The following is a 26646-nucleotide window of genomic DNA, read 5'->3' on the forward strand; positions in this document are numbered from 1 at the left end:
CTGATAAAGCAATTTCACAGATTTGTCTGTTTTTAATCTTTGCTATGGCTGTAATTTAGGCTTTACAATTTTGTGGGGTTAGTACAGACCGGTATTACTTAATGTATTTAGTGTTGTTTACACTGTTCCAAACAGGCAGAAAAATTATATTGTAATCTAACAGCACCTGTATGTCACACACAATATGCACCTAGCTCTCGCTCCTATACCCTCCTTGATCTCCTTCTTATTGTTATAATTATCATTATGATCATCATTATAAAAACAAGTAATGTCGTTGTCATTAGTAGGCTTGGTATAGTATCCTTGTATCACCACCATCGAGCTGTGGGCCTAAGAGTCCTGGTTAGTCTTAATACCGTAACTTACTTAGGTAGCCTATATTTCAATATATAGGCTACTGTACCAATAAGTCCATCATCAATTCATTCATGCCATCAAACAGCATATGTGATCACACAGCAAATATTGTAATTTAAACAGCAACTGTTTGGCACAACCAGTAATAACCAATTTATTGATGTGATTATGATAGGCTATCGGTCAGGCCCTATTAGTCACCTGTGATGAATGCATGTTTCACCTAAAGAGAGAAGGGTTGAAGGAATAGGGAATATTTTTCCTAAACAAATGAGAAATCTCGGTAACAGAACTTTTCAGTCAGAAACAGGCAATGGCTGTAATTATGTTGCAGCTTCAGCATGGACAGCGCAATAGACACTTGCTGTGCTGTGGTGCGTTTTTGCTGCACCAGTCGCACAGGTACTCGCTGTCATTTCTTTTTGACACAGTGTGACCATCGGGATCTTTGAGTCCTTTGTGTGTCTTCATTATTTAATCATACAGTTGGCTTAACGCAACATACAAGCTCAGTGCAAATGTAGTTGATTTTATTAGGTTGTGTCTGTCTATATATGGAAAAATACATTTCAATATTTCAACCAATCGATTGGTTGAAAGAACAGGACGACTCTCGGTCAACCAATATTTTTTTTTAGTCGGGGGACAGCCCTAATATAAACAGATATGAGTGAAACTGACCTTGATCTCTGGCAGGTTGAGGATCTCAGGGAACACACTGATGTGGTTGGAGTGTGCTATGAGGGTGTGTAGCCTCTTACAGCTGGAAACAGTGGAGGGGATGGTCTTCAGCTTGTTGCCACTCAGATTCAACTCCTCTAGCAGCTCCAGTTTACTCAGTTTACTGCACACACAGAGCAGTATAGAGACGTCTCCACCACAGAACAATAGCTCATATCAGATCTATAGAATAGCTACAGTATATTAGGAGCAATAGAAAACATTTCATGTCTAGAGACGCAATCTCTAAAGCAGTGGTTAACTCCCTGTGTAGAATATGTCCACTGATTGAAGGCATTTCCATTCTTGATAGGTACTGTATGAAGGCAGTATACCTGGGTTTGGAGTTGGTTACCTGGCAGGGAAAGAGAGCAGCTGGTTGTAGGCCATGTGCAGGACTCTGAGGTTCTGGTGTCCCACGAGCAGGGCAGCGCAGTTCTCATTCAGTTTGTTCCCCGTCAGGTACAGTTCCTGGAGAGTGCTGAGGCTCTCCTCTGATTGGCTGCTGGGGGGAATTATCTCCAGGGCATTGGCTGACACGTTCAGGTACTTTAGGCTAGGAGGAGGAGCAGAGAGCGATGTATGTAAATGGGAAAGAACCCATAATTAATTGCCAGTTATACAAGTGATGTAAATGTGTAATATCAAGTCAACATCAGATGATTTAGACAGAACTTCCTCTTAAAGCTGTTATGACAGAGGATAGTTAAATGCTCTTGTTACCAACACTCTGTCCATAAATTTCATTTAACAAAACAGATTCAGATAAAGGATGACAGGGAGAAAATCAATAAGAATACATCTTCTAGTGGTGGCTCTTCTAAAACACTAAGAAACAAAATGTTGACCAATGAGGCACTTTACTGCCGTCCTCCTGGCGCTCGATGTCTCAGCACGGGAGACAGAGTAGAGTAGCCCAGGCCTAATGGGTGCCCAGGAAACGGTAGAGCGTCAGGTTGTTGGTGGAGGGGGGGCTCACGTTACAGTCCGACTCTGACTGGTCCACAGAGCCACACCCTCCAGAGCCTGGCAGACACAGCCCAGGGGACCCAGTCAGTCCACCTCTACTGGAGCAGCTAACCAGGGCCATCACATGCCTACGTGAAGTAAGACATCTCTTAGACTGCAAACCAATTTAAGCTAGATACATCAACCCCATCAAATATTTATACTGTATTTCTACTGCATGATGTAAGGAGGATGTACTGTAGGGCAGCGTTTCATTTTAATATTCTCGATCCTGTTTTGTCCTTTAATTGGTTGTTGTGGTTGAATAGAGGCACAGGGCCACTGCTGCTCCGGGGTTTAAAGCAGCAGTAGTATCGTCCTCGGGCCCAGGGGAGATGGAGCATCAGCTGCAGCCTTCAAAACACCTGTCAGGAATGGAGAGAGAGGCAGAGAGAGGGAGAGAGAGGACAAGCACCAAAGAGAAGGGTAGGAGAGAGGGTGGTGTGAAGAGAGAGAGGAAGGGGGATTGACCCACTTTAAGGCCTTGTAGAAGAGGCTCTCCGGGAGCTCGCCTAGCTTGTTGTGCTGGAGGTCGAGTACTTCCAGGGGGACGTGGTCAAGTAGGTCAGGCAGTCTCTGGAGCCTATTGTTCCCAGCCAGCAGCTTCCTCAGACTCAGGCTGCTGAGTAGTCTATCGGAGAGGGAGATGAAAAAAGAGAGAAAGAGCTCAAGAGAGAGAACATCTTCTGCTGTGAATTTGATCACTTCTGAAACAGGGGGAAATCTTGAGAAAGAAACTCCACAGCCAACAAATCCATCAACGTCTTTTTAAACTTGGCAGCCTAAAGATACCAACACAGCACAATTTACTCCAGAAAGAATAACAGAGGTCTCATCTGCAGCTACGCCGTCAAGACAATTATTATCTTGTTTGCGACGGCTTTGGTCTATTCAAATGCAAATATAGTTGTGTTAAAGGGTAACGTTAAATGATGGTTGCTTTGAGCAGAGTGCTGCAGCACCGTCATACTGAGATCACAGTCTGCTGACAGAATGACGACAAGCCGTACGTTGGCTTCACACAGCCAATTCAATCCTCTCATCAGCTGACTGTCAACACATCTGCTGATGTTTTGGGGACAGTTATTTCTGGCCGGACATTGGCTAAATGATGCCCAATGTTAATCAGATTAATATGGTGCTCATCCTAATAATAATTTCAGAATGTTTAAAAGCCAAATCCGGATGATACGAGGTGGACAGGTTAAACATATAGTACAACATGATGGACAAAGTAACAGCCTTTAATCTACCTTAACAAATATGCATGTTTAGAACATCTTTATATGAATAACTAGACGAGTTGGAAGTGAGGAGTTTGAGAAGGATGAACTAGTCCTCGTAGGGAGACTAACCTGGCTGGTAGTTCAGACAGGAAGTTGTGTGTAACGTCCAGCACCTCCACCTTTCTACTGTCACACACCCAGTCTGGAAGGTACTCCAGCAGGTTCCTTTTCACAGAGGTCACAGTCAACACAGTGATCAGAGGGGATATAAGACCTTTTTACCTCCAACTGTACATATACAGTGCATTTGGATAGTATTCAGACCACTTGACTTTTTCCACATTTTGTTACGTTACAGCCTTATTATAAAATTGGTTAAATTGTTTTTTTCTCCCTCAAATGCACGCAACACCCCATAAAGACAGCAAAAAACCTGAAATATCACATTTACAAGTATTCAGACCCTTTACTCAGTACTTTGCTGAAGCACCTTTGGCAGCAATTACAGCCTCAAGTCTTCTTAGGTATGACGCTACAAGCTTGGCACACCTGTATTTGGGGTGTGAGTTTGAGTTTCTCCCATTCTTCTCTGCAGATCCTCTCAAGCTCTGTCAGGTTGGGTGTGGAGCGTTGCTGCTCATACTCTGCCACCACGCTTCACCGTAGGGATGGTGCCGGGTTACCTCCAGACATGATGCTGCCACCACGCTTCACCGTAGGGATGGTGCCGGGTTACCTCCAGACATGATGCTGCCACCACGCTTCACCGTAGGGATGGTGCCGGGTTACCTCCAGACATGATGCTGCCACCACGCTTCACCGTAGGGATGGTGCCGGGTTACCTCCAGACATGATGCTGCCCACGCTTCACCGTAGGGATGGTGCCGGGTTACCTCCAGACATGATGCTGCCACCACGCTTCACCGTAGGGATGGTGCCGGGTTACCTCCAGACATGATGCTGCCACCACGCTTCACCGTAGGGATGGTGCCGGGTTACCTCCAGACATGATGCTGCCACCACGCTTCACCGTAGGGATGGTGCCGGGTTACCTCCAGACATGATGCTGCCACCACGCTTCACCGTAGGGATGGTGCCGGGTTACCTCCAGACATGATGCTGCCACCACGCTTCACCGTAGGGATGGTGCCGGATTACCTCCAGACATGATGCTGCCACCACGCTTCACCATAGGGATGGTGCCGGGTTACCTCCAGACATGATGCTTGGCATTCAGGCCAAAATGTTTTTTATCTTGGTTTCATCAGACAAGAGAATCTTGTTCTTAATGGTCTGAGAGTCCTTTAGGTTCCTTTTGGCAAACTCCAAGCGGGCTGTCATGTGCCTTTTACGAAGGAGTGGCTTCCATCTGGCCACTCTACCATAAAGACCCGATGGGTGGAGTGCTGCAGGGATGGTTGTCCTTCTGGAAGGTTGTCCTTCTGGAAGGTTCTCTCATCTCCACAGAGGAACTCTGGAGCACTTTCAGAGTGACCATTGGGTTATTGGTCACCTCCCTGACCAAGGCCCTTCTCCCCAGATTGCTCAGATTGGCTGGGCAGCCAGCTCTAGGGGGAGTCTTGGTGGTTCCAAACTTCTTCCATTTAAGAATGATGGAGGCCACTGTGTTCTTGGGGACATTCAATGCTGCAGAAATGTTTTGGTACCCTTCCCCCGCGACACAATCCTGTCTCGGAGCTCTATCTACAATTATTTCGACCTCACAGCTTGGTTTTTGCTATGACATGCACTGTTAACTGTGGGACCTTATATAGACAGGTGTGTGCCTTTCCAAATCATGTCCAATAAATTGAATTTACCACAGGTGGACTCCAATCAAGTTGTAGAAACATCTCAAGGATGATCAATGGAAACAGGATGCACCGGAGTTCAATTTCGAGTCGAATAGCAATCGGTCTGAATACTTATGTAAATAAGGCATGTTTTTTATTTTGTATACATTTGCTAAAATGTCTAAAAACCTGCTTTTGCTTTGTCATTATGGGGTATTGTGTGTAGATTGATTAAATAAAACATTTTTCTTCATCAATTTTAGAATAAGGCTGTAATGTAACCAAATGTGGAAAAGTGAAAAGGGGTCTGGAAACTTCCCGAAAACACCGTATATGAAAAAAGGTACCAAATATACCAAGTTCATGAGAAGAAGAATGTTGATAGATTAATAACATTATTAACATCTCTTCATTACTGATTGAGAAACTGAGGCCCTGGCCAGACAGCACTCACCGTGATAAGTCCATCTGTGTCAGCTGGTTGGGTACAGGGTAGATGTTGACTGTGGTCAGGCCTGTGAGTAGAGGAAAAGCAGTGATCAGCAGCCAAGCTTGTGATGGCTATATGCATTATGTAACAGTAACAGTGGTAGAGGGCCTGGAGAGACAGGACCAGGGAGGGAGTTGCTCCACTCACGGTTGCTGCTGGCATGGAGCGTGCGCAGGGTGAAGCCACTCAGCGTTAGCACCCTCAGCTGGTTTCTTTGACAGTGCAGGATTTCCAGGCTGCAGATGGAGCTCAGGTCCAGGGTGGCCAAGTGGTTGTCCCTCAGGTCTATCTGGGTCACCTGCTTCACTGCCTCCAGGGCCTCACTCTTCACCCAGCGCAGACCGTTCAGCCTGCTTACAGTACACAGCATTAACACCCAGGCCCTCATAGGGTACACAGCATTAACACCCAGGCCCTCATACGGTACACAGCATTAACACCCAGGCCCTCATACGGTACACAGCATTAACACCCAGGCCCTCATACGGTACACATCATTAACACCCAGGCCCTCATACTGTTCACAGCATTAACACCCAGGCCCTCATAGGGTACACAGCATTAACACCCAGGCCCTCATAGGGTACACAGCATTAACACCCAGGCCCTCATAGGGTACACAGCATTAACACCCAGGCCCTCATAGGGTACACAGCATTAACACCCAGGCCCTCATACGGTACACATCATTAACACCCAGGCCTCATACGGTACACATCATTAACACCCAGGCCTCATACGGTACACTTCATTAACACCCAGGCCCTCATACGGTACACATCATTAACACCCAGGCCTCATACGGAACACAGCATAAACACCCAGGCCTCATTCGGAACACAGCGTTAACACCCAGGACTCATTCGGAACACAGCGTTAACACCCAGGACTCATTCGGAACACAGCGTTAACACCCAGGCCTCATACTGTTCACAGCATTAATACCCAGGCCCCATACTGTTCACAGCATTAACACCCAGGCCTCATACGGTACACAGCATTAACACCCAGGCCTCATACTGTTCACAGCATTAACACCCAGGCCTCATATGGTACACAGCATTAACACCCAGACCCTCATACGGTACACAGCATTAACACCCAGACCCTCATTCGGAACACAGCGTTAACACCCAGGCCTCATACTGTTCACATCATTAACACCCAGGCCTCATACTGTTCACAGCATTAACACCCAGGCCTCATACGGTACACAGCATTAACACCCAGGCCTCATTCGGAACACAGCGTTAACACCCAGGCCCTCATACTGTTCACAGCATTAACAACCAGGCCTCATACTGTTCACAGCATTAACACCCAGGCCTCATACGGTACACAGCATTAACACCCAGGCCTCATTCGGAACACAGCGTTAACACCCAGGCCCTCATACTGTTCACAGCATTAACACCCAGGCCTCATACTGTTCACATCATTAACAACCAGGCCTCATACTGTTCACATCATTAACACCCAGGCCTCATACTGTTCACAGCATTAACACCCAGGCCTCATACGGTACACAGCATTAACACCCAGGCCTCATTCGGAACACAGCGTTAACACCCAGGCCCTCATACTGTTCACAGCATTAATACCCAGGCCTCATACTGTTCACAGCATTAACACCCAGGCCTCATACGGTACACAGCATTAACACCCAGACCTCATACGGTACACAGCATTAACACCCAGACCTCATACGGTACACAGCATTAACACCCAGGCCTCATACTGTTCACAGCATTAACACCCAGGCCTCATACGGTACACAGCATTAACACCCAGGCCTCATACGGTACACAGCATTAACACCCAGACCTCATACGGTACACAGCATTAACACCCAGGCCTCATACGGTACACAGCATTAACACCCAGGCCTCATACGGTACACAGCATTAACACCAAGGCCTCATACAGTACGTAAGGGAAAATCAACAAGGGGCTATGCATTCACGACGTGGAAGGTGTGTTCCAACACGACGCGCTAGCGGAGTGGAACTGACCTTCCAAAGAGTTGTATTTTCCAGAGAACACAGAGCCGAGTTTATTATCCATTTTATACCATAATAATACTATAATTTAACACATTTACCACTAGAAGTGTTAATTTAACAATGTCAATAATGTTCTCAATTTGACTTTGCTTTCAAAAGCACCTCAAACACAGAACATGTATGAACTATAGCCATTGAATTCTACCCTGCTGATATACCGTGCGTTATAGGGAAATAATGCACACTTTAGAATGCCCTTCAAGCCAATCAGAAATGAGTATTCAACAATACCATGGTATAAACAGCATTATAAACTGGGTGGTTCGTGCCCTGAATGCTGATTGGTTGACAGCGGTGGTATACCACGGGTATGACAAAACATGTATTTTTACTGCTTTAACTATGATCGTAACCAGTTTATAATAGCAATAAGGCATCTCGGGATTTGTAGTATATGGCCAATATACGACGGCTAAGGTCTGTATCCAATGAGTCGTGCCTAAGAACAGCCCTTAGCCGTGGTATATTGGCCATATATACCCCCTCGGACCTTATTGCTTAATTAACACACATGCCTCATACACATAGAATTGAGATATTAGCCACAACATGATGTTAAAGCACTGGCTTCAGACAAACAGAACACTGGGTTAGAATGCTGACCGCAGACAGACAAGACAGAATATAGTCAGCAACTAGAAAAAAGGTATTGGTGCTCCTCCTCCAAACCAGAGGACAGTTCAGGTGAGGAGTGGAGCAGAGCAGTAGTCCATCCTCTTTGCCTGGCTGATGAGTTCCAGACTGTCCCTGTGTGTCTCCCTTATCTGATTGCACTCTGCAGTACCTCTCCCTTTTATGAACCCAACTGGCCTCCTAATCCTGCAGGCACCCAGCCCCCATAAATCCAGCACATCCCTCCACCCAATAACTCATTCTCAAGGTGAGGCAGAGAAAGAGAGAGGGCGCAAGAGAGAGGGAGGGAGTGAGAGAGGGAGGAAGCGAGAGGTAGAAAGATGGGAGGAGAGAGATGAATAACGACTAAACTTTAAAACAGTGACAGGGAATCAAGGGGGTGACACTGCAGGTTTTTAGGGCATCAACCTCACAATCAATGGCTGCATGAGAGCTGGATAGAGAGATGAGAAGGCATTTTATATGAAAATGGCTAGGTGAGGCAGGGTCAGGCATCGGGGTGTGGGGAATTTGGGAGGGGGGGGGGGACATTGTACTGCTGCTGCCAACTCTGAGATTTACTAACAGGGGAGCTCTTGTTACCATTGTGTACTGATCCTGCATTATGCATGCTGTGACTGATGAGTAGAGTGTATACTGAGGGAGAGAGTGAGAAAGAGAGACAGTGAGGGAGAAATAGGAATAGAAAGAAAGACGGGGCCGTACGACGGTAGAGAGTACAGACTGGTCTAGTTCCTCACCGCAGGTCGATGTTCTTGAGGTGGCTCATTCTGGCAAGGATCCCCAGCTCCAGGGTCTCCACCCTGTTCCCAGCCATGGCTAGCCTGTCCATGCCACTCAGCCTATCCAGCACACCAGGGATGTGGGGGAAGTTGTTGAAGGAAAGCCCCAGGCTGCTGAGCTGAGCTAGACCGCCAAGCTCTTCGGGAAGGAAGTTCAACTGATTCCCATCCAGAGACAGGGTCTGCAGACTGGGGGACAGAAACAGACATATACATTTCTTACATCTCTGTTTTCTGAGGATACACAACTGTTTGGCATTCCATAATAAGAGGTGAAAACGTCAGTGTTTGTATATTTGAAGATCATGCTGCAGTAAGTGAGCTGAGAGCATGAAAACTGGCCTGATTTTAAATCTTTATTTAATCTCATTGCATAACAACAAACAGCTGAACTTAATGCATTGGTTCAATAAACTCAAAACACACACACACAGCTATAACATGCTCAATAATGATTCATTGCTAAGAGGAGCATGTGGGCTCATGTGGCCAGAATGGGGCTAATGTGGAGAGGCGAGCAGCGGGGCGAGTGGAGTGTACTGCACCGAACAGCACAAAATGTCCAACCCAACATCCAGTACATAGAGGAACTGATACTCATACTGACCACCATGGAATTACACCCTACCTAACACAGCTAGAGAGGGAATGTTAGAATATACTCTATACCAAACGGAATAGAAGATACAGTTGAAGTCAGAAGTTTACATACACCTTAGACAAATACATTTAAACAATTCCTGACATTTAATCCAAGTAAAAATTCCCTGTCTTAGGCCAGTTAGGATCACCACTTTATTTTAAGAATGTGAAATGTCAGAATAATAGTAGAGAGAAGGATTTATTTCAGCGTTTATTTATTTCATCACATTCCCAGTGGGTCAGAAGATTACATACACTCAATTAGTATTTGGTAGCATTGCCATTAAATTGTTTAACTTGGGTCAAACGTTTCTGGTTGCCTTCCACAAGCTTCCCACAATAAGTTGGGTGAATTTTGGCCTATTCTTCCTGACAGAGCTGGTGTAACTGAGTCAGGTTTGTAGGCCTCCTTGCTCGCACACGCTTTTTCAGTTCTGCCCACAAATTGTCTATGGGATTCAGGTCAGTGCTTTGTGAAGGCCACACCAATACCTTGACTTTGTTGTCCTTAAGCCATTTTGCCACAACTTTGTTAGTATGCTTGGGGTCATTGTCCATTTGGAAGACCCATTTGCAACCAAGCTTTTAACTTCCTGACTGACGTCTTGAGATGTTGCTTCAATATATCAACATAATTTTCCTTCCCCATGATGTCATCTATTTTGTGAAGTGCACCAGTCCCTCCTGCAAACATAATGAGGGTCATTATGGCCAAACATTTCTATTTTTGTTTCATCAGACCAGAGAACATTTTTCTAAAAAGTACAATCTTTCTCCCCATGTGCAGTTGCAAACCGTAGTCTGGCTTTTTATGGTGGATTTGGAGCAGTGGGTTCTTCCTTGCTGAGCGGCCTTTCAGGTTATGTCGATATAGGACTCGTTTTACTGTGGATATAGATAATTTTGTACCCGTTTCTTCCAGCATCTTCACAAGGTCCTTTGCTGTAGTTCTGGGATTGATTTGCACTCGTATCAAAGTACTTTCATCTCTAGGAGACAGAACGCGTCTCCTTCCTGAGCGGTATGACAGCTGAGTGGTCCCATGGTGTTTATACTTGTGTACTATTGTTTGGGCAGATGAACGTGGTACTGTCAGGCGTTTGGAAATTGCTCCCAAGGATGAACCTGACTTGAGGTCTTTTTCCCTGAGGTCTATTCTGAAGTCTGATTTCTTTTGATTTTCCCATGATGTCAAGCAAATAGGCACTGAGTTTGAAGGTAGGCCTAGAAATACATCCACAGGTACACCTCCAATTGACTCAAATGATGTCAATTAGCCTATCAGAAGCTTCTAAAGCCATGACATAATTTTCTGTAATTTTCCAAGCTGTTTAAAGGCACAGTCAATTTAGTGGGTGTAAACTTCTGACCCACTGGAATTGTGATAGTGAATTATAAGTGAAATAATCTGTCTTTAAATAATTGTTGGAAAGATGACTTGTGTCATGCACAAAGTAGATGTCCTAACCGACTTGCCAAAACTATAGTTTGTTAACAAGAAAGTTGCGGACTGGTTGAAAAGTTTTAATGACTCCAACCTAAGTGTATGTAAACTTCTGACTTCAACTGTAGATTTTTGGCGGACTGATATAGGGTTATATGTGTGACTGTCTTACCTCTGGAGGTTGCCTATCTGTGCAGGGACAGTGTTCATGCCGTTACAGGAGAGGTTGAGCTCTGTCAGGGTGAGGATCTCACAGACAGACTCTGGAAACACTCCCAGGCGGTTATGTGCAAGGTTCAGGCTCTTCAGCTGGGAAAACCTGGAGAGAAGGAGAGTGTTTGAAAGACTGGACCTGGCTTTTCTGACATGTTCATTGAATGACCAAAAATAAATATTTTCTTCTTTTTGCAACGCTTTGATAATTGCGACAAGTCTGATTATAAAAAGAGATGTATTTTGTGGGCTCATTGCGTTGGTTCAGGTAGTCTCGTTCATCTTAATCGCTTCATTGGAATTTGTGTCCTTCTTACTACGGGCTGCTGACATTTTACATTTTCGCATCGAGTCCTCTTCATGGACCGGTGGGTATCATATCCTTATCAAACCAAAATCCCACCTCTCACACGCACGCACGCACACACACATAAAGTAGCAATACAAGCATTTTTGTGAATGACGTGATGCAGAACGGATGGGGGATGGAGGTGGCCGTTGTGAGTCACAACACATTAGAGCACAGACCACATCCGAGAAGAAATCACCCCACCCCCTCCTCCACCTCCTCAGGCTCCATCAGCCTCCCTCACTCTCCAAGCCCTGCTCTGACTCTAAATATACAGATAGAGGGAGTGACAGAAACACACAGAGAGAGACAGAGACAGATAGACACAGACAGACAAGACACAGAGAGAGAGATGCATTGATGTGTACATTTTATTCCTCTCAGCTTCCCGGCACAGTAGATCCTCTAGAATGTGTTCATTCCACAGCCCTTCACACACGTACACCACTTATTCCATCTCGGCCCTTCCTGCTTGCCTTACAACAGGAAATACTACAGAGTGTAGTAGATCATTAACATTTAATAGCATTATCTCTTTTGAGAATGCCAGCTTGTTCAAATATGCTCCAGTTGTACCATAGGAGTGGACACTGAGCTAAGCGCCCCTCCACAAGACGATATGCAGGCTGTACCATGGTCTCTGATCATTGACCACAAACGAGAGACACAGTCAGGACAACTTTTCAGCACCGACTGGACCATAAAACAAGATCTGTGATAAACAACGTACGTACTTGTACAACATCATGTGACATGCTTACATAATGCATTTGGGTAAAACGGTCAGACTGTGTTGTAACACTACCAGACATTGCACTGTAACAGTGAGGACAAGTTGATCTGCCGACAGATTATGATTTAGTATTGAGGTAAGGATGTTACTGGGCAGGTTGAGTTGGGAGATTTGGCAGGATTGGTATTGGGCTACAGGTTTTGCGTGGCATGTTTGGACTTAGTATTAGGTAGGGTTTTCCCGAGTAAGGTGTGTCAGTGGCTGGGTACTGCCCTGCGTGGTGACAGAGTGTATTTACCTGGGGAGATTGAGCAGTCCTCCGGGGCCCTGCAGGGACATGAAGTTGTGTCGGAGGTTGAGATGGGTGAGGTCCTGGCTGTAGAACAGGTACTCTGGCACCTCCTCCAGACTGTAGCATGACAGATCCACCAGGCTGATGGTCTGAGAAACTACCTGCAAACACAGGACATGTCTGTTCACTGCTCCCAAATAGTTTTTTAATTAAGCTTTTTGATAATAGAACAAGGTTTTGATCATCATGGTCATAAATCAGGTTGACCAGAAACAACCTGCATGGAGCAAATGAGGTTTGCACACAAAAACACACAGAGTAAGGGGCAACTTTAATTTAAAAAAGGTTGAGTCGGTTCAATCACAGAAGGGAAGTTAGTGTATGATTCTGTCTTCAGCATTACAGAATGATTTATGGAGCATTATAAATAAAGGAATACTGATAAGGTCATGCTGTGAGTCCATAACAAAACAGGATGTTCACACAACTCTAGTGTTGTGGTCTAGTAGAGTTGGCGGCATGAACTCCACAGAGGTGTGTGGTACTTAACCATGATCCACACAGTGAGTGCTGTGTATATCCAGAGGTGAAAGTAGAATTCATTTCCTCCCAGAATGAACCTTGTGTGCAAGTGCTTTTATAAATTGTTTATAGTCCTAATCATAGAATCCCTATTATTTTTAAAAAGATAGATAAATAAAATAAAATACACACACACACACACACACACACTTTACTCCGGGATGGTGTAATCATTTTTTGAAAGGGGGGTGTGGAAATAAAATATTTAAGCCTCAATTTAGATATTCTTCTGCTTATAATTTCCTACATTTGGTCGGCTATTTGTAAGCCACAGTGTCTATAATTAGATACATGCAGCTTCTCGTCATTACTTGATGCTTGTATAGAAGACTAAATAAAGACTAGCTCACCAGAATGATGTCATAAATCATCAACAATCTACACTGAACAGAAATATATACGCAACAAGTGTTGGTCCCATGTTTCATAAGTCGAAATAAAAGATCCCAGAAATATTCCATACGCACAAATAGCGTATCTCTCAAATTTTATGCACAAATTTGTTTACATCCCTGTTAGTGAGCATTTTATCCTGTGTCAAGATAATGCATCCACCTGACAGGTGTGGCATATCAAGAAGCTGAATGGACAGCATGATCATTACACAGGTGCGCCTTGTGCTAGGGACAATAAAAGGCAACTCTAAAATGTGCAGTTGTGTCACACAACACAATGGCATAGATGTCTCAAGTTGAGGGCGCGTGCAATTGCAGGAATGTCCACCAGAGAATTGAATGTTCATTTCTCTACTATAAGCCGCCTCCACCATCATTTCAGAGAATTTGGCAGTACATCCTACTGGCCTCAACTGCAGACCACGTGTAACCATGCCAGCTCAGGACCTCCACATCTGGCTTCTTCACCTGCAGGATCATCAGATCGTCAACAAAATCTTTGAAAATAATTGAAAAGCTGTCAAAGGATCCAACATGTTTCTGAGAGTATTTCAATGAGTCTTTGATGGATATTTTGTATGGTTGAATATTGAATACTTTCAGCTTTTACGTTGCTGATAGAAATGGCACTTTTAGGCTACACAGCATGGTCTCTAAATGCTAGAGGTCGACCAATTCATTGACATGGCCAAATAATTAGGGCCGATTTCAAGTTTTCATCGATCGGTAATCTGCATTTTTGGACGCCGATTATGGCCGATTACATTGCATTCTACTAGGAAACCGCGTGGCAGGCTGACCACCTGTTACGCGAGTGCAGCAACAAGCCATGGTAAGTTGCTAGCTAGCATTAAACTTATCTTATAACAACAAAAGAAAAATCAAATCTTCAAATAATCACTAGTTAACTACACGTGATGATATTACTAGGTTAACTAGCTTGTCCTGCGTTGCATATAATCAATGTGGTGCCTGTTAATTTATCATCGAAATCACAGCCAACTTCACCAAACGGGGATGACTTAAGTGCATTTGCGAAAGAAGCACAATCGTTGCACGAATGTACCTAACCATAAACATCAATGCCTTTCTTAAAATCAATACACGGAAGTATTTTTTTTTTACCCAAATATTAAGTTAAGAAATTAATGTTAGCTGGCAATATTAACTAAGGAAATTGTGTCACTTCTCTTGCGTTCATTGCACGCTCAGTCAGGGTATATGCAACCTTTTGGGCCACCTGGCTCGTTGCAAACTAATTTTCCAGAATTCCACATAATTATGACATTACATTGCACAACCAATGTTACAGCAATATCTAAACTTAGGGTTGCCACCCGTTCGATAAAATACGGAATGGTTCTGTACTTCACTGAAAGAATAAACGTTTTGTTTTCAAAATGATCGTTTCCGGATTTGACCATATTGATGACCAAAGGCTCATATATCTGTGTTTATTATATTATAATTAAGTATATGATTTGATATTTGATAGAGCAGTCTGACTGAGCGGTGGTTGGCGGCAGCAGGCTCAAACTTTACTGCGTTTTGCCTTCAGCTCTTAGCAATGCTTGATTCAAGCCTATCAACTCCTGAGATTAGGCAGGCAATACTAAAGTGCCTATAAGAACATCCATTAGTCAAAGGTATATGAAATACAAATGGTAGAGAGAGAAAAAGTCGATGCATAATTCCTATAATAACTACAACCTAAAACTTCTTAACTGGGAATATTGAACCACCAGCTTTCATATGTTCTCGTGTTCTGAGCAAGGAACCAAAACGTTAGCTTTTTTACATGGAACATATTGCGCTTTTACTTTCTTCTCCAACACTGTGTTTTTGCATTAATTCCACCAAACACAATGGCATAGATGTTAAGACTAAGTACCACCCCCCAATTTGTAAGTCGCTCTGGATAAGAGCGTCTGCTAAATGACTTAAATGTAAATGTAAAAGTAGATTTTATTAATGTAATATATTAAGTTAAAATAAAAGTGTTCATTCAGTATTGTTGTAATAACTACAACCTAAAACTTCTTAACTGGGAATATTGAACCACCAGCTTTCATATGTTCTCGTGTTCTGAGCAAGGAACCAAAACGTTAGCTTTTTTACATGGAACATATTGCGCTTTTACTTTCTTCTCCAACACTGTGTTTTTGCATTAATTCCACCAAACACAATGGCATAGATATTAAGACTAAGTACCACCCCCCAATTTGTAAGTCGCTCTGGATAAGAGCGTCTGCTAAATGACTTAAATGTAAATGTAAAAGTAGATTTTATTAATGTAATATATTAAGTTAAAATAAAAGTGTTCATTCAGTATTGTTGTAATTGTCATACATACATACATATATATAAATGTAAATATATATATATATATAAATGTAAATATATATAAAAGTGTGTACACACACACACACACACACACACACTATAGTAGGCTACATATGAAGCCTACATTCGGTGTCCAGACTTCTGTTACTATTCCAAATATTCTGGCATCCATACAGTGTACTGTGCACCCGCCATTTGATAAATGCCAAGAGACATCAGTTATAAAAACACTAAAGTGTTTGTCCTTCATTAGGCCTACAAGTCTTGTAACCTGAATTGATGTGTCCACTCTGTCCGTGCGCGTCTCGGTCTTGGCCACTCATCCCTGCCTTGGCAACATTTCAGTGCTATCATCGAACCAAACCGCACTATTCCACACCTCTTCAAGTCTATTCGCAAATCTTTCACATGACTAATGATAAATAGTGTAATAGCCTACAGTTTTAATGAATTATTAATTATTATGACAGGCTCATGTTTTACTGGTATGGTGTACCCTTCCTATTTATTTTGCCAGGACTCCACTCTGGCTTACTTTCACCCCAGACTATATTGGATTTCAGTCTAGATTTTTTGCATTGTTCAGCACTCCCTGTCCCGACACTGCGTTTCATTGGCTGTGCTCATACAGTCATTGCTCACTTATCTACATGTGCAGAATGCAGCTGAACAGCATTTCCTTCAGCTCTGAAAAGATGGACTGTATAGTTGTCAGCACAGGCAGGACACTGTCTGTCTGGGGGTTGTAGCTTAATACATTTCTCAGTCTGAAAACATGCTTCAATCCACCACAGGACTGCATACTGTGCAACACCCTAGAAAATAGATTGGTTGCTCAGCAGAGCATGTCGTCACATCATTGCTTTAAGGGATAAACAAACACAAAATCTTAGAGTACTCATCATCTAGCTTTTAAAAAGGCCATCGAGCACTGGTCAGAGAGAGACAGATGAAGACAAAGTTGAGAGAAGAGAGAGAAAGAGAGAGAATAGAAATTGAAATAGACAGAGAAAGGCTGGGGAAGTGACCTGCATGTTGACTGGCCTGGGAGAGGAGAGCAGCCTGTGGGGTAGAGGCTAGCTCGGCAGCAGTGGGAGCCCTTGATGCCCAGTGTGTGTGGCTGTGGAAGATGACCCCCTCCTCCCTGTATGCATTCAGACAGCCTCCAAGCCTTTCTGTCTGGGAGGAACTGGGCATGCCACAAGGCCACTCACCAGGCTCACCTACAGGCCACTGTCAGAGCAAGGAGCCATTAGCCAGCCAGCACAGCCCCCATCACACAGCAAACACCACAACAACCCCCTCCCGATTCAGAAACGCACACAAACACTAAAACAAGAGTTTGATTGTGTCCAGCCTGGCATGAGGATTGCCCCAAATCCACCATCTCATCCACCCTTCCTCTAATTCTTCTCCCCTCATCTCTCTCTGCCCCTCCAGTTCTCTCGATCTCAATTCTCCCCTCCATCTGAAGTACCACCCCTCTCTGCTTCTCCATACCAGTCTTCTCTCTCACTCCTACATCTCTCTCTATTTCTCCCTCTTATTCAACCTGCCCTCCCCTCTCTCTGTCTTCATCTCCAGGCAATCATGTCGCCATAGGAACCTCTGATGTCTAACTCTCCTAAACTGCTCCCGTAGTAACAGGGCCACTCCAGCTCAGTGATCCACACCACAGTGGTAGGTAGGTAGGAGAGAGAGAGGGAGAGAAAGCTCCTTGACTTAGCATGGATCTACTACTAATTGGATTTTTCATTTTCAGTTGCCTTTTTTTCTCCACGGCTCATTGTGTGCCTGCTCTGCCTGGATGGAGGCATTCAGAGCTCGTTAGGGCCCAGTAAGGGGCTGGGATACAATGGCCATTAATTCAGAAATTAGAGGCACAGCAAGAGGAACAGAGCAGCCAAGAGGAACAGAGAAAGGGGCTGAGGATACTAACTTCATATAGTTGTACTGAGACCCATGTTCAAGCACACAGACAGTACAAACAGACATGCAGTACACACAGACACAATCAATGACCCATGCACCCTCCTAGCCAGTTGTTTAATCAAAGCCAGACACTGATGGTTCTCTGTTGCTGCAGAGCCAATCACCAAGGTCACCTGTGTTCCACAGCAGACTATGATTGGATGATAGACCAGGTAGTGGGCACTGTGTAACTCTGCCCTCTCAGCATACTGTACACTGATTCCCAGCCCAGAGGAACCAACCACGACCACCACTCACTGTGTTTCCTGACAGAGACCTTGCATAATTGATCAGAGAAAACATACACAAAGCTTTGGCACACAGATTGTCCTACATATAAACTCTGACAGGTAAACACACTTACCTTTGAAGCCTGCCGATGCCACCTCTGATAGTCTGCCAGTGTGTCGAAGTTAACAAAGTATGTCTGGGCCTGCGGTCCGGCTGAGCTGAACATCAGACAGTGCTGTCTCCTCTTCACCTCCTCCACCTGAACGTACAGAACAGAGATGTTGAGGAGAACAGACACAGCCACCGATGTTCCCAAGAAACTACTATTAGGTATTATGGTGCCTACTGGCTCCATCCATATAAGGCAGAGACACATGTGCTTAAGTGTGCATGTCTATGGCTGCATTTACATAGACAGCACAATTCTGATCTTTTTTAAACAAATAGGTTGTTTGACCAATCATATCAGCTCTTTTGCCAATAATTGGGCAAAAGATCAGAATTGAGCTGTCTGTGTAAGCACAGTGTGTATTTACGCCATTCTCATTGTGCTGTACAGTGCATCCCCTCTGTCCGTCTGTCAGTCCCAGCTGTGTTGTTGTATCTGTGATCTGCTGTCGTCTCTGTCTCTCTTTGACCCCTGGGGAATGTGTGGGTTTGGATAACAACATCTCTCCAACTCCTGACCTCTAACCCCTCACCTTTCCCCCCACCAGGGGCAGGATGTGCATCTTCCCCGTCAGGCTGTCTTTGACAGAGGCCACAATCAGACAGGTGCCACACAGGAGGACCTGGCGCTCTGCCCACTTGTGCAGCTGGGTCTTCCCCTTCCTGACGCTGAACACGCCCGTCAGCAGGGTTCGCTCCTGCTGGTCCGCGTTCATTGGACACTCTGGGGAGGAGAGGGGTTAGTTAAAGAACATGGTCACATACACTGCATTCAGAAAGTATTCAGACCTAGACTTTTCCCACATTTTGTTACAGCCTTATTCTAAAATGTATAAAATTGTCTTCCTCAATCTACACACAATACCCCATAATGACAAAATTAAAACAGGTTTAGACATTTTTGCAAATGTATTCAAAAGAAAAAAACAGAAATACCTTATTTACATAAGTTCAGACCCTTTGTTATGAGACTCGAAATTGGGCTCAGGTGCATCCTGTTTCCATTGATCATCATTGAGATGTTTCTACAACTGTATTGGAGTCCACCTGTGATAAATTGAATTGATTGAACATGATTTGGAAAGGCACACACACACCTGTCTATATAAGGTCCCACAGTTGACAGTGCATGTCAGAGCAAAAAACACAAGATAGAAGGAATTGTAGATAGAGCTCCGAGACAGGGTTGTGTCGAGGGGGAAGGGTACCAAAACATTACTGCTGCATTGAATGTCCCCAAGAACACAGTGGCCTCCATCATTCTTAAATGGAAGTTTGGAACCACCAAGATTCTTCCTAGAGCAGGCTGCCCGGCCAAACTGAGCCACCAGGGGAGAAGGGCCTTGGTCAGGGAGATCCTTAATGAAAACCTGCACCAGAGTGCCCAGGCACTCAGACTGGGGCGAAGGTTCACCTTCCAACAGGACAACGACCCTAAGCACACAGCCAAGAAATGTCCTTCTGGCCCAGCCAGAACCCAGACTTGAACCCGATTGAACATTTCTGACACTCCCCATCCAACCTGAGAGCTTGAGAGGATCTGGAGACAAGAATGGGAGAAACTCCCCAAATACCAGTGTGCTAAGCTTGTAACCTCATACCCAAGAAGACTTGAGACAGTAATCACTGCCAAAGGTGCTTCAACAAAGTACTGAGTAAAGGGTCTGAATACTTTATTTTTTAAAACATTTTATACATTTACAAAAATGTCTAAAAATGTGTTCTTGCTTTGTCATTATTGGGTATTGTGTGAAGATTGATGAGGGAGGGAAAAAAAAATCAATCGATTTTAGAATAAAGCTGTAACGTAACAAAATGTCAAGGGGTCTGAATACTTTCCGAATACACCGTATCACACACATACTGTACATACACAGTGCACATACATCCCACCCACACCCTGTACACAATCATTACATTACGTTAATTAATACCATATGTTCTCAAAAGGGGTAGTGTGATCAAGAGACAAAAAAAAGACAAGGAGAGTGCTAGACGCTGCCAGAACATGAAGTCACACTGATATCAACAGTTCACGATGATGTCACCTATGCATTAGTCAATGAATAGGACATCTCTTCCTGGAAGTGTTCTTATGTCAGCAGATCAGCCCAGCCTATAGTCTCATTATTCTCCACATATAGAGTTGATATCTCTAGAGCATGCTTAACATCTGCTATGACACACTGTAATAACGTATCAAAACCAATTTATTCGCTGGATGGAATCTAAAGATAGATAGATTATAAAGCCTTCAAACTATGGTTCATCCATGGTAGATATCAACAGTGTGAGTGTCACTCCCTCTAACATCTGATCAGAGATCACGGGGCTCTGCATGTCTAGGCTGCTGACAAGGTTGATCAAAACACCAGGTGATACAGGTGAGCATTCAGTGGCCCAACTCGAGTTGTCCCTAGCTTTTGATCAGTCTCCCCTTTCATTAACACACACAACTTTGCGATTGTTCTCAGAGATGCTCTAACCCTGATCCATCAGTCAGGTTGATGAACGAGTCAGGCTTTTGTCACATTAAAACCCTCGTTCAATCCAATTATGTAGCAGGGAGGTGAGGCTAGTGTTGCAGCCTGAGTATGCTGCTTGAAGGACACAAACAGCAGGCCTCCCTCCCTCTGCTCCGCCAGGCATCAAGTACACTCAGGTTAAAGGCTGGTCAAATAAGCACAAAGGGCACAGAACAGCTTTTTTTCTCCTCTGTTGTCAATTTCCCTTGAAATAACAAGGTCTGCGTTTTTCTTAATACCACCTCCTCGTCTCCAACTCCCAGAGGCAGGCAGACATGTCCTCGCTCTCTCTGCCCTTTTCTTCTCTTTCACGTCTAAGGAGTGGCGGCCAGGGATCAAAATGAAGTCAGGCTGCTTGACTTTGTGCTGTCTGGAAAACCCATAATGAACAAGACAAGGGCATTTGACAGCAAAACTGGGCCGCTGGCGCTGGCTAGGGATCAATAGAGGTTTCTGATCCCCAGGCTTCCCCTGTGTCAGAGAGAAGAGGACCAGAGTACCTCACTTCCAGCACAAAGGCCCTAGGGGCCAAGGGCAGCCAGCCTTAGAAGGAGAGGGAGTGGGGAAGAGCAATCAATAGGGAAAGAGGGATAGAGAGAGGGGGGGAGAGCTGCATCATTGCCCTGTCCTCCATGTGTCTGTGTCAGTGAGGTTGAAGCAGGCTGACCTGTCAAAGACAGACTTGTAGCCCTGTAGGGGATCCACATACAGCCAGGAAGACACGGGCAGACAGGACGCTCTCCCACTGGCCCCACAGCAAATACACTACAAACAGCCACATTCCTCCCTCAACCACACACTCATCCAATTCTATCCCCCAATGAACTGCTGGTTACCAGCCCCCTCCCCACAAATCTCTTTCTCACTTTCATATCTCGCCTTCCAACTGAATTAAACACCTAATAATCACCTCCCTGTTCTTTCCACCTCTCCGTGAAATGATGCAAGAACACAGCACGCCAATACAATCTCAGACTACTGACTCAGAGTCCCACTGAGCATTCTCACCTCCAACATCACACACAGGAAAAACACTGCCTCATTATTATAAATAGTGTTGACTGGTGCAGTGGGTTGTGAGAGGGAATGGTTGATTGTGTTTGTAGCTAGCGCACAGTGATGACCCAAGCTGGAACAACCCCCAGAAACACTACAGATATAAGCTCTCTCTGAACAATGGAGCCAAAGGGACAGACTGAAAATGCCACATCTAACTAGAGTTAATGTTTTCTACAGCAATAGGAGGAATGTGAAAGTCACTCAATATTTGGGGGTTTGATTGCATTTTGAGAGACGGCAGCAGAATGTAGCTCAAGGACAATACAGTGCTATTTTAAACAAAGCGTAGCCCTAAAAAGCCCTTCAAATCAAACCTACTTCGAGATCTTCTGACTATTATGCAAGATGTCAACAAGTGTTTCTAAATTGGACATCCCCCTGGACTCCAAATCTGAGGAGCAGGCCTCTGCACAGAGCAGCATCAAGCTGAAAGAATTGAACGCACAGAGACACTGAGCTGCGCTCTGCTCTGCTCTCCCTGCTCTGGCCATGGAAAAATGCCACCCCCAATAACATGGTTGTGTGTAAATACCCACAGCCTATACTGTTGCAATGCTACAGGGTGATGGCAAGTACGTACTTTATGGATCTCATGCTATCAGAATGACGAGGAATACAAAATCATACTTCCGCAATAAGGCCTGAGGGGGTGGTATATGGCCAATATACCACAGCTAAGGGCTGTTTCTTTTTTTTACCCCCTTTTTCTCCCCAATTTTGTGGTATCCAATTGTTAGTAATTACTATCTTGCCTCATCGCTGCAACTCCTGTACGGGCTCGGGAGAGACGAAGGTCGAAAGCCATGCATCCTCCGATACACAACCCAACCAAGCCGCACTGCTGCTTAACACAGCGTGCATCCGACCCGGAAGCCAGCCGCACCAATGTGTTGGAGGATTAGCGCGCACTGCCCCAGAGGTGCTTTATTGTGATTATAAACTGGTTACCAACTTAATTAGAGCAGTAAAAATAAATGTTTGGCCATAGCCATGGTATGCGGTCTGATATACCACAGCTGTCAGCCAATCAGAATTCAGGGCTCAAACTACCCAGTTTATAATTGATAATATAGGCTAATGACATTCGCAGTATCTCAGATGTGGCCTCATCCCCAATGGTACACAATTACCACACAACTTTCTCCCACTGTTGCATTAGGCTCTAATGTGCAACAATTTACAGCAGTCAGCACAGCTCAAACACCCAGCCAACAGACCTGAAACGGTCACAAAAACATACTCAAAAGATTCTTCGTTCATTTTTAATGAAAGACAACCCCACTAATGTTCGCAGTGTGCCCGGGATAGCGAGAACACTCTGACACTTCAACTTCCAACACAACAATAACACTTTCTGCCAATCACTCTCTCATTCAATCACAATGAAAACAAGTCTCAGCCATTCACGGCAAACTGCTGCACCCAAAACAAACACGCATGCTTTCCCACCATGTCAGAGTTGCCAGGGAAATGTTGAGTACCTTGGAACACAAGTCTGCTCCAGGCTGGTACATCTGCACCATCTACAATCCCCTGCATATTTATTTGAATAGTAAAGCTATAACTTTAAGGTGTGGCTCTATACTCCAGCATTTTGAATTTGAAATGACTTTTTTCATTTCAGGTAACAGTACAGAATGTTACCTTTTATTCGAGGGAATTTTCATACAGATCTGTTTTACTGTTTAGAAATGAAAGCAATCTATGTGTCTAGTCCCCTCATTTGAAGGTGTTATAAGTATTTGGAAAAATGTACTTGTGAATTAAAGTAGTCAGTCAAAAGCTTAGTATCTGGTTTATTCCTGGCACACAATGATAGCATCACACTCGATACGATTTTGTTGGATGCATTTTCACGTTGTTTTCCTTCGGTTACAGATTATGTTGCTCCCAATAGAGATGAATGGTAAATAATGTATTGTGTGTCATTTGAGTCTCTTTTATTGTAAATAAGAACAAAATATGTGTTTCTAAACACTTCTACATTCATGTGTAAGCTACCATGATTACGGACAATCATGAATGAATCGGGAATAATGATGAGTGAGAAAGTTAGGCACAAAGATCATACACCCAAGACATGCTAACCTCTCATCATTACCATTTCCAGGGGAGGATAGCATTTGAGTGGTATGAAACAAATTAAGTTTTAGCTTCAGTATAGAGCCAAATTAAAAGTTTGAGCTTCATTGTCCAAATAAATACCGTTATGTCGGGGAGTGTATAATTACCCCTTCACCCCTGAGCATTAGTCAGCCACTCCCACACCAGTAATTTATGATATGGACCAATCTCATTGGTCATAAAATGTGTACAGGTTTGGCAGAGCAGCAGATGTTGTTTAACTCTGTTCACGCTCTCTCTTTATCTGTTCTCTCTCTCAGGCTAGACTCAAGCAGCAGTTCCAATAGCAGCAGGGTGGGAGTCCTCGGCAGCAGGGGTAGAGGGAGGACATGCCTAATCACTAAACCTAGTCCCACTTCCGCTGCTCAGTCACTGCCAAGCCACAGGGACAGTGACATAATCACAGTGCATGTCCTGGGTGAACCCCCCACACACCGCTGCCCTCTGTCCCTCAGCTCCAATGTCCCTGTCTCCTGTTGACAGCAGTCTTGGCGACAGTGGTCAAGTTTCTTCAACAGTCACCAGATGGGCAGGGGAGTGAGGTAGGTCAAACTGTGTCCCCTGTGGCATTGAAACTACCATACAGAGACACAGAATAAGAGAGAGAGCGAGAGTCAAAGGAAGTGGCAATGGGCCAAATGCATTCTGTAGACCCAACACTTGTACATCAACTTGCCCTATAGAGTATCAGCACCTGAGAATTAGAGGTCGACCGATTAATCGGAATGGCCGATTAATTAGGGCCGATTTCAAGTTTATAACAATCGGAAAAATCGGTATTTCTGGACACCGATTTGGCCGTTTATTTTTTACACCCTTATTTTACCTTTAACTAGGCAAGTCAGTTAAGAACACATTCTTATTTTCAAAGACGGCCTAGGAACGGTGGGTTAACTGCCTCGTTCAGGGGCAGAATGACAGATTTTCACCTTGTCAGCTCGGGGGATCCAATCTTGCAGCCTTACAGTTAAGTAGTCCAACGCTACAACCACCTGCCTCTCGTTGCACTCCACAAGGAGTTAAGCGAATGCAGTAAGTCAAGGTAAGTTGCTAGCTAGCATTAAACTTATCTTGTAAAAAACAATAAATCAATTATAATCACTAGTTAACTACACGTTTGATGATATTACTAGTTTATCTAGCGTGTCCTGCGTTGCATATAATCTGACTGAGCATACAAGTATCTGACTGAGCGGTGGTAGGCAGCAGCAGGCTCGTAAGCATTCATTCAAACAGCACCTTCATGCATTTTGCCAGCAGCTCTTGTGCTTCAAGCATTGCACTGTTTATGACTTCAAGCCTATCAACTCCCGAGATGAGGCTGGTGTAACCAAAGTGAAATGGCTAGCTAGTTAGCGCACACGAGTAGCAGTTCAAACGTCACTCGCTCTGAGCCTTCCAGTAGTTGTTCCCCTTGCTCTGCATGGGTAACGCTGCTTTGATGGTGGCTGTTGTCGTTGTGTTGCTGGTTCGAGCCCAAGGGGAAGCGAGGAGAGGGACGGAAGCTATACTGTTACACAGGCAATACTAAAGTGCCTATAAGAACATCCAATAATCAAAGGTTAATTAAATACAAATGGTATAGAGGGAAATAGTCCTATAATTCCTATAATAACTACAACCTAAAAATTCTTACCTGGGAATATTGAAGACTCATGTTAAAAGGAACCACCAGCTTTCATATGTTCTCATGTTCTGAGCAAGGAACTTAAACATTAGCTCTTACATGGCACATATTGCACTTTTACTTTCTTCTCCAAAACTTTGTTTTTGCATTATTTAAACCAAATTGAACATGTTTCATTATTTATTTGAGGCTAAATTGATTTTATTGATGTATTATATTAAGTTAAAATACATTTTCATTCAGTATTGTTGTAATTGTCATTATTACAAATAAAAATAGTCAGATTGAAATCGGTATCGGCTTTTTTGGTCCTCCAATAAATCGGTATCGGCGTTGAAAAATCATAAATCGGTCGACCTCTACTGAGAATCCCCCAAACCAGACCAGGTTTCAGCTGTCAGCCAGACATGACTCCAGACAGCCCCGTCCGTCCATCCAGACTGAACAACTGCCTTGATGTTCTGTCTCCAACAGGGAGAACTAGAAGAATATTGCATAGATTAGGTTAGTTTGCAGTGGGGGGCCAGTGGAGGCAGAAACACAGGCTTACTGCAGCCCAGGATCAGAACAGCAGGTCATTTTTGGCAATAACATCAAATCAGAACCGCACAGCCCCCCTCCGTGACCTATTCTTACTGTGAGAAATGCAATTCATAAAGTCCTTAAGCTTGCTTCCATACTAGGGAAATCAAATGAAATGTCAAACTGCTTCAGCAGAATAATGCAGACAAGTCAGACAGGACAGAACTATGGGACAGGGGCAGTACTTACTGGATACTGAACAATGGGAAGGTAGAAAGTCCAGCGAGCATTTCCCGATATGCACATCTTCCCCATCCCTCTATGGTTCAGCAATAGGATGGAGGGGTAATT

General features: G+C 44.2%; 1 protein-coding gene across 2 annotated transcripts in view; it reads right to left on the bottom strand.

The window, feature by feature from the left end:
* LOC135548917 (PH domain leucine-rich repeat-containing protein phosphatase 2-like) overlaps positions 1-26646 on the bottom strand; it is a 53905-nt gene that overhangs the window by 11200 nt on the left and 16059 nt on the right. For both annotated transcript variants that reach the window (XM_064979020.1, XM_064979011.1), the window contains exons 4-14: positions 18972-19162; positions 18404-18529; positions 12755-12909; positions 11334-11480; positions 9034-9264; positions 5745-5947; positions 5562-5622; positions 3444-3539; positions 2564-2719; positions 1436-1636; positions 1042-1204 (exon numbers count right to left, since the gene is read on the bottom strand). In XM_064979020.1, the coding sequence (XP_064835092.1) occupies positions 1042-1204; positions 1436-1636; positions 2564-2719; positions 3444-3539; positions 5562-5622; positions 5745-5947; positions 9034-9264; positions 11334-11480; positions 12755-12909; positions 18404-18529; positions 18972-19162 (1730 nt within the window). The remainder of the gene's footprint in view (positions 1-1041; positions 1205-1435; positions 1637-2563; positions 2720-3443; positions 3540-5561; positions 5623-5744; positions 5948-9033; positions 9265-11333; positions 11481-12754; positions 12910-18403; positions 18530-18971; positions 19163-26646) is intronic.

Source organism: Oncorhynchus masou, chromosome 1 (assembly GCF_036934945.1).
Source record: "Oncorhynchus masou masou isolate Uvic2021 chromosome 1, UVic_Omas_1.1, whole genome shotgun sequence".
NCBI lineage: Eukaryota > Metazoa > Chordata > Actinopteri > Salmoniformes > Salmonidae > Oncorhynchus > Oncorhynchus masou.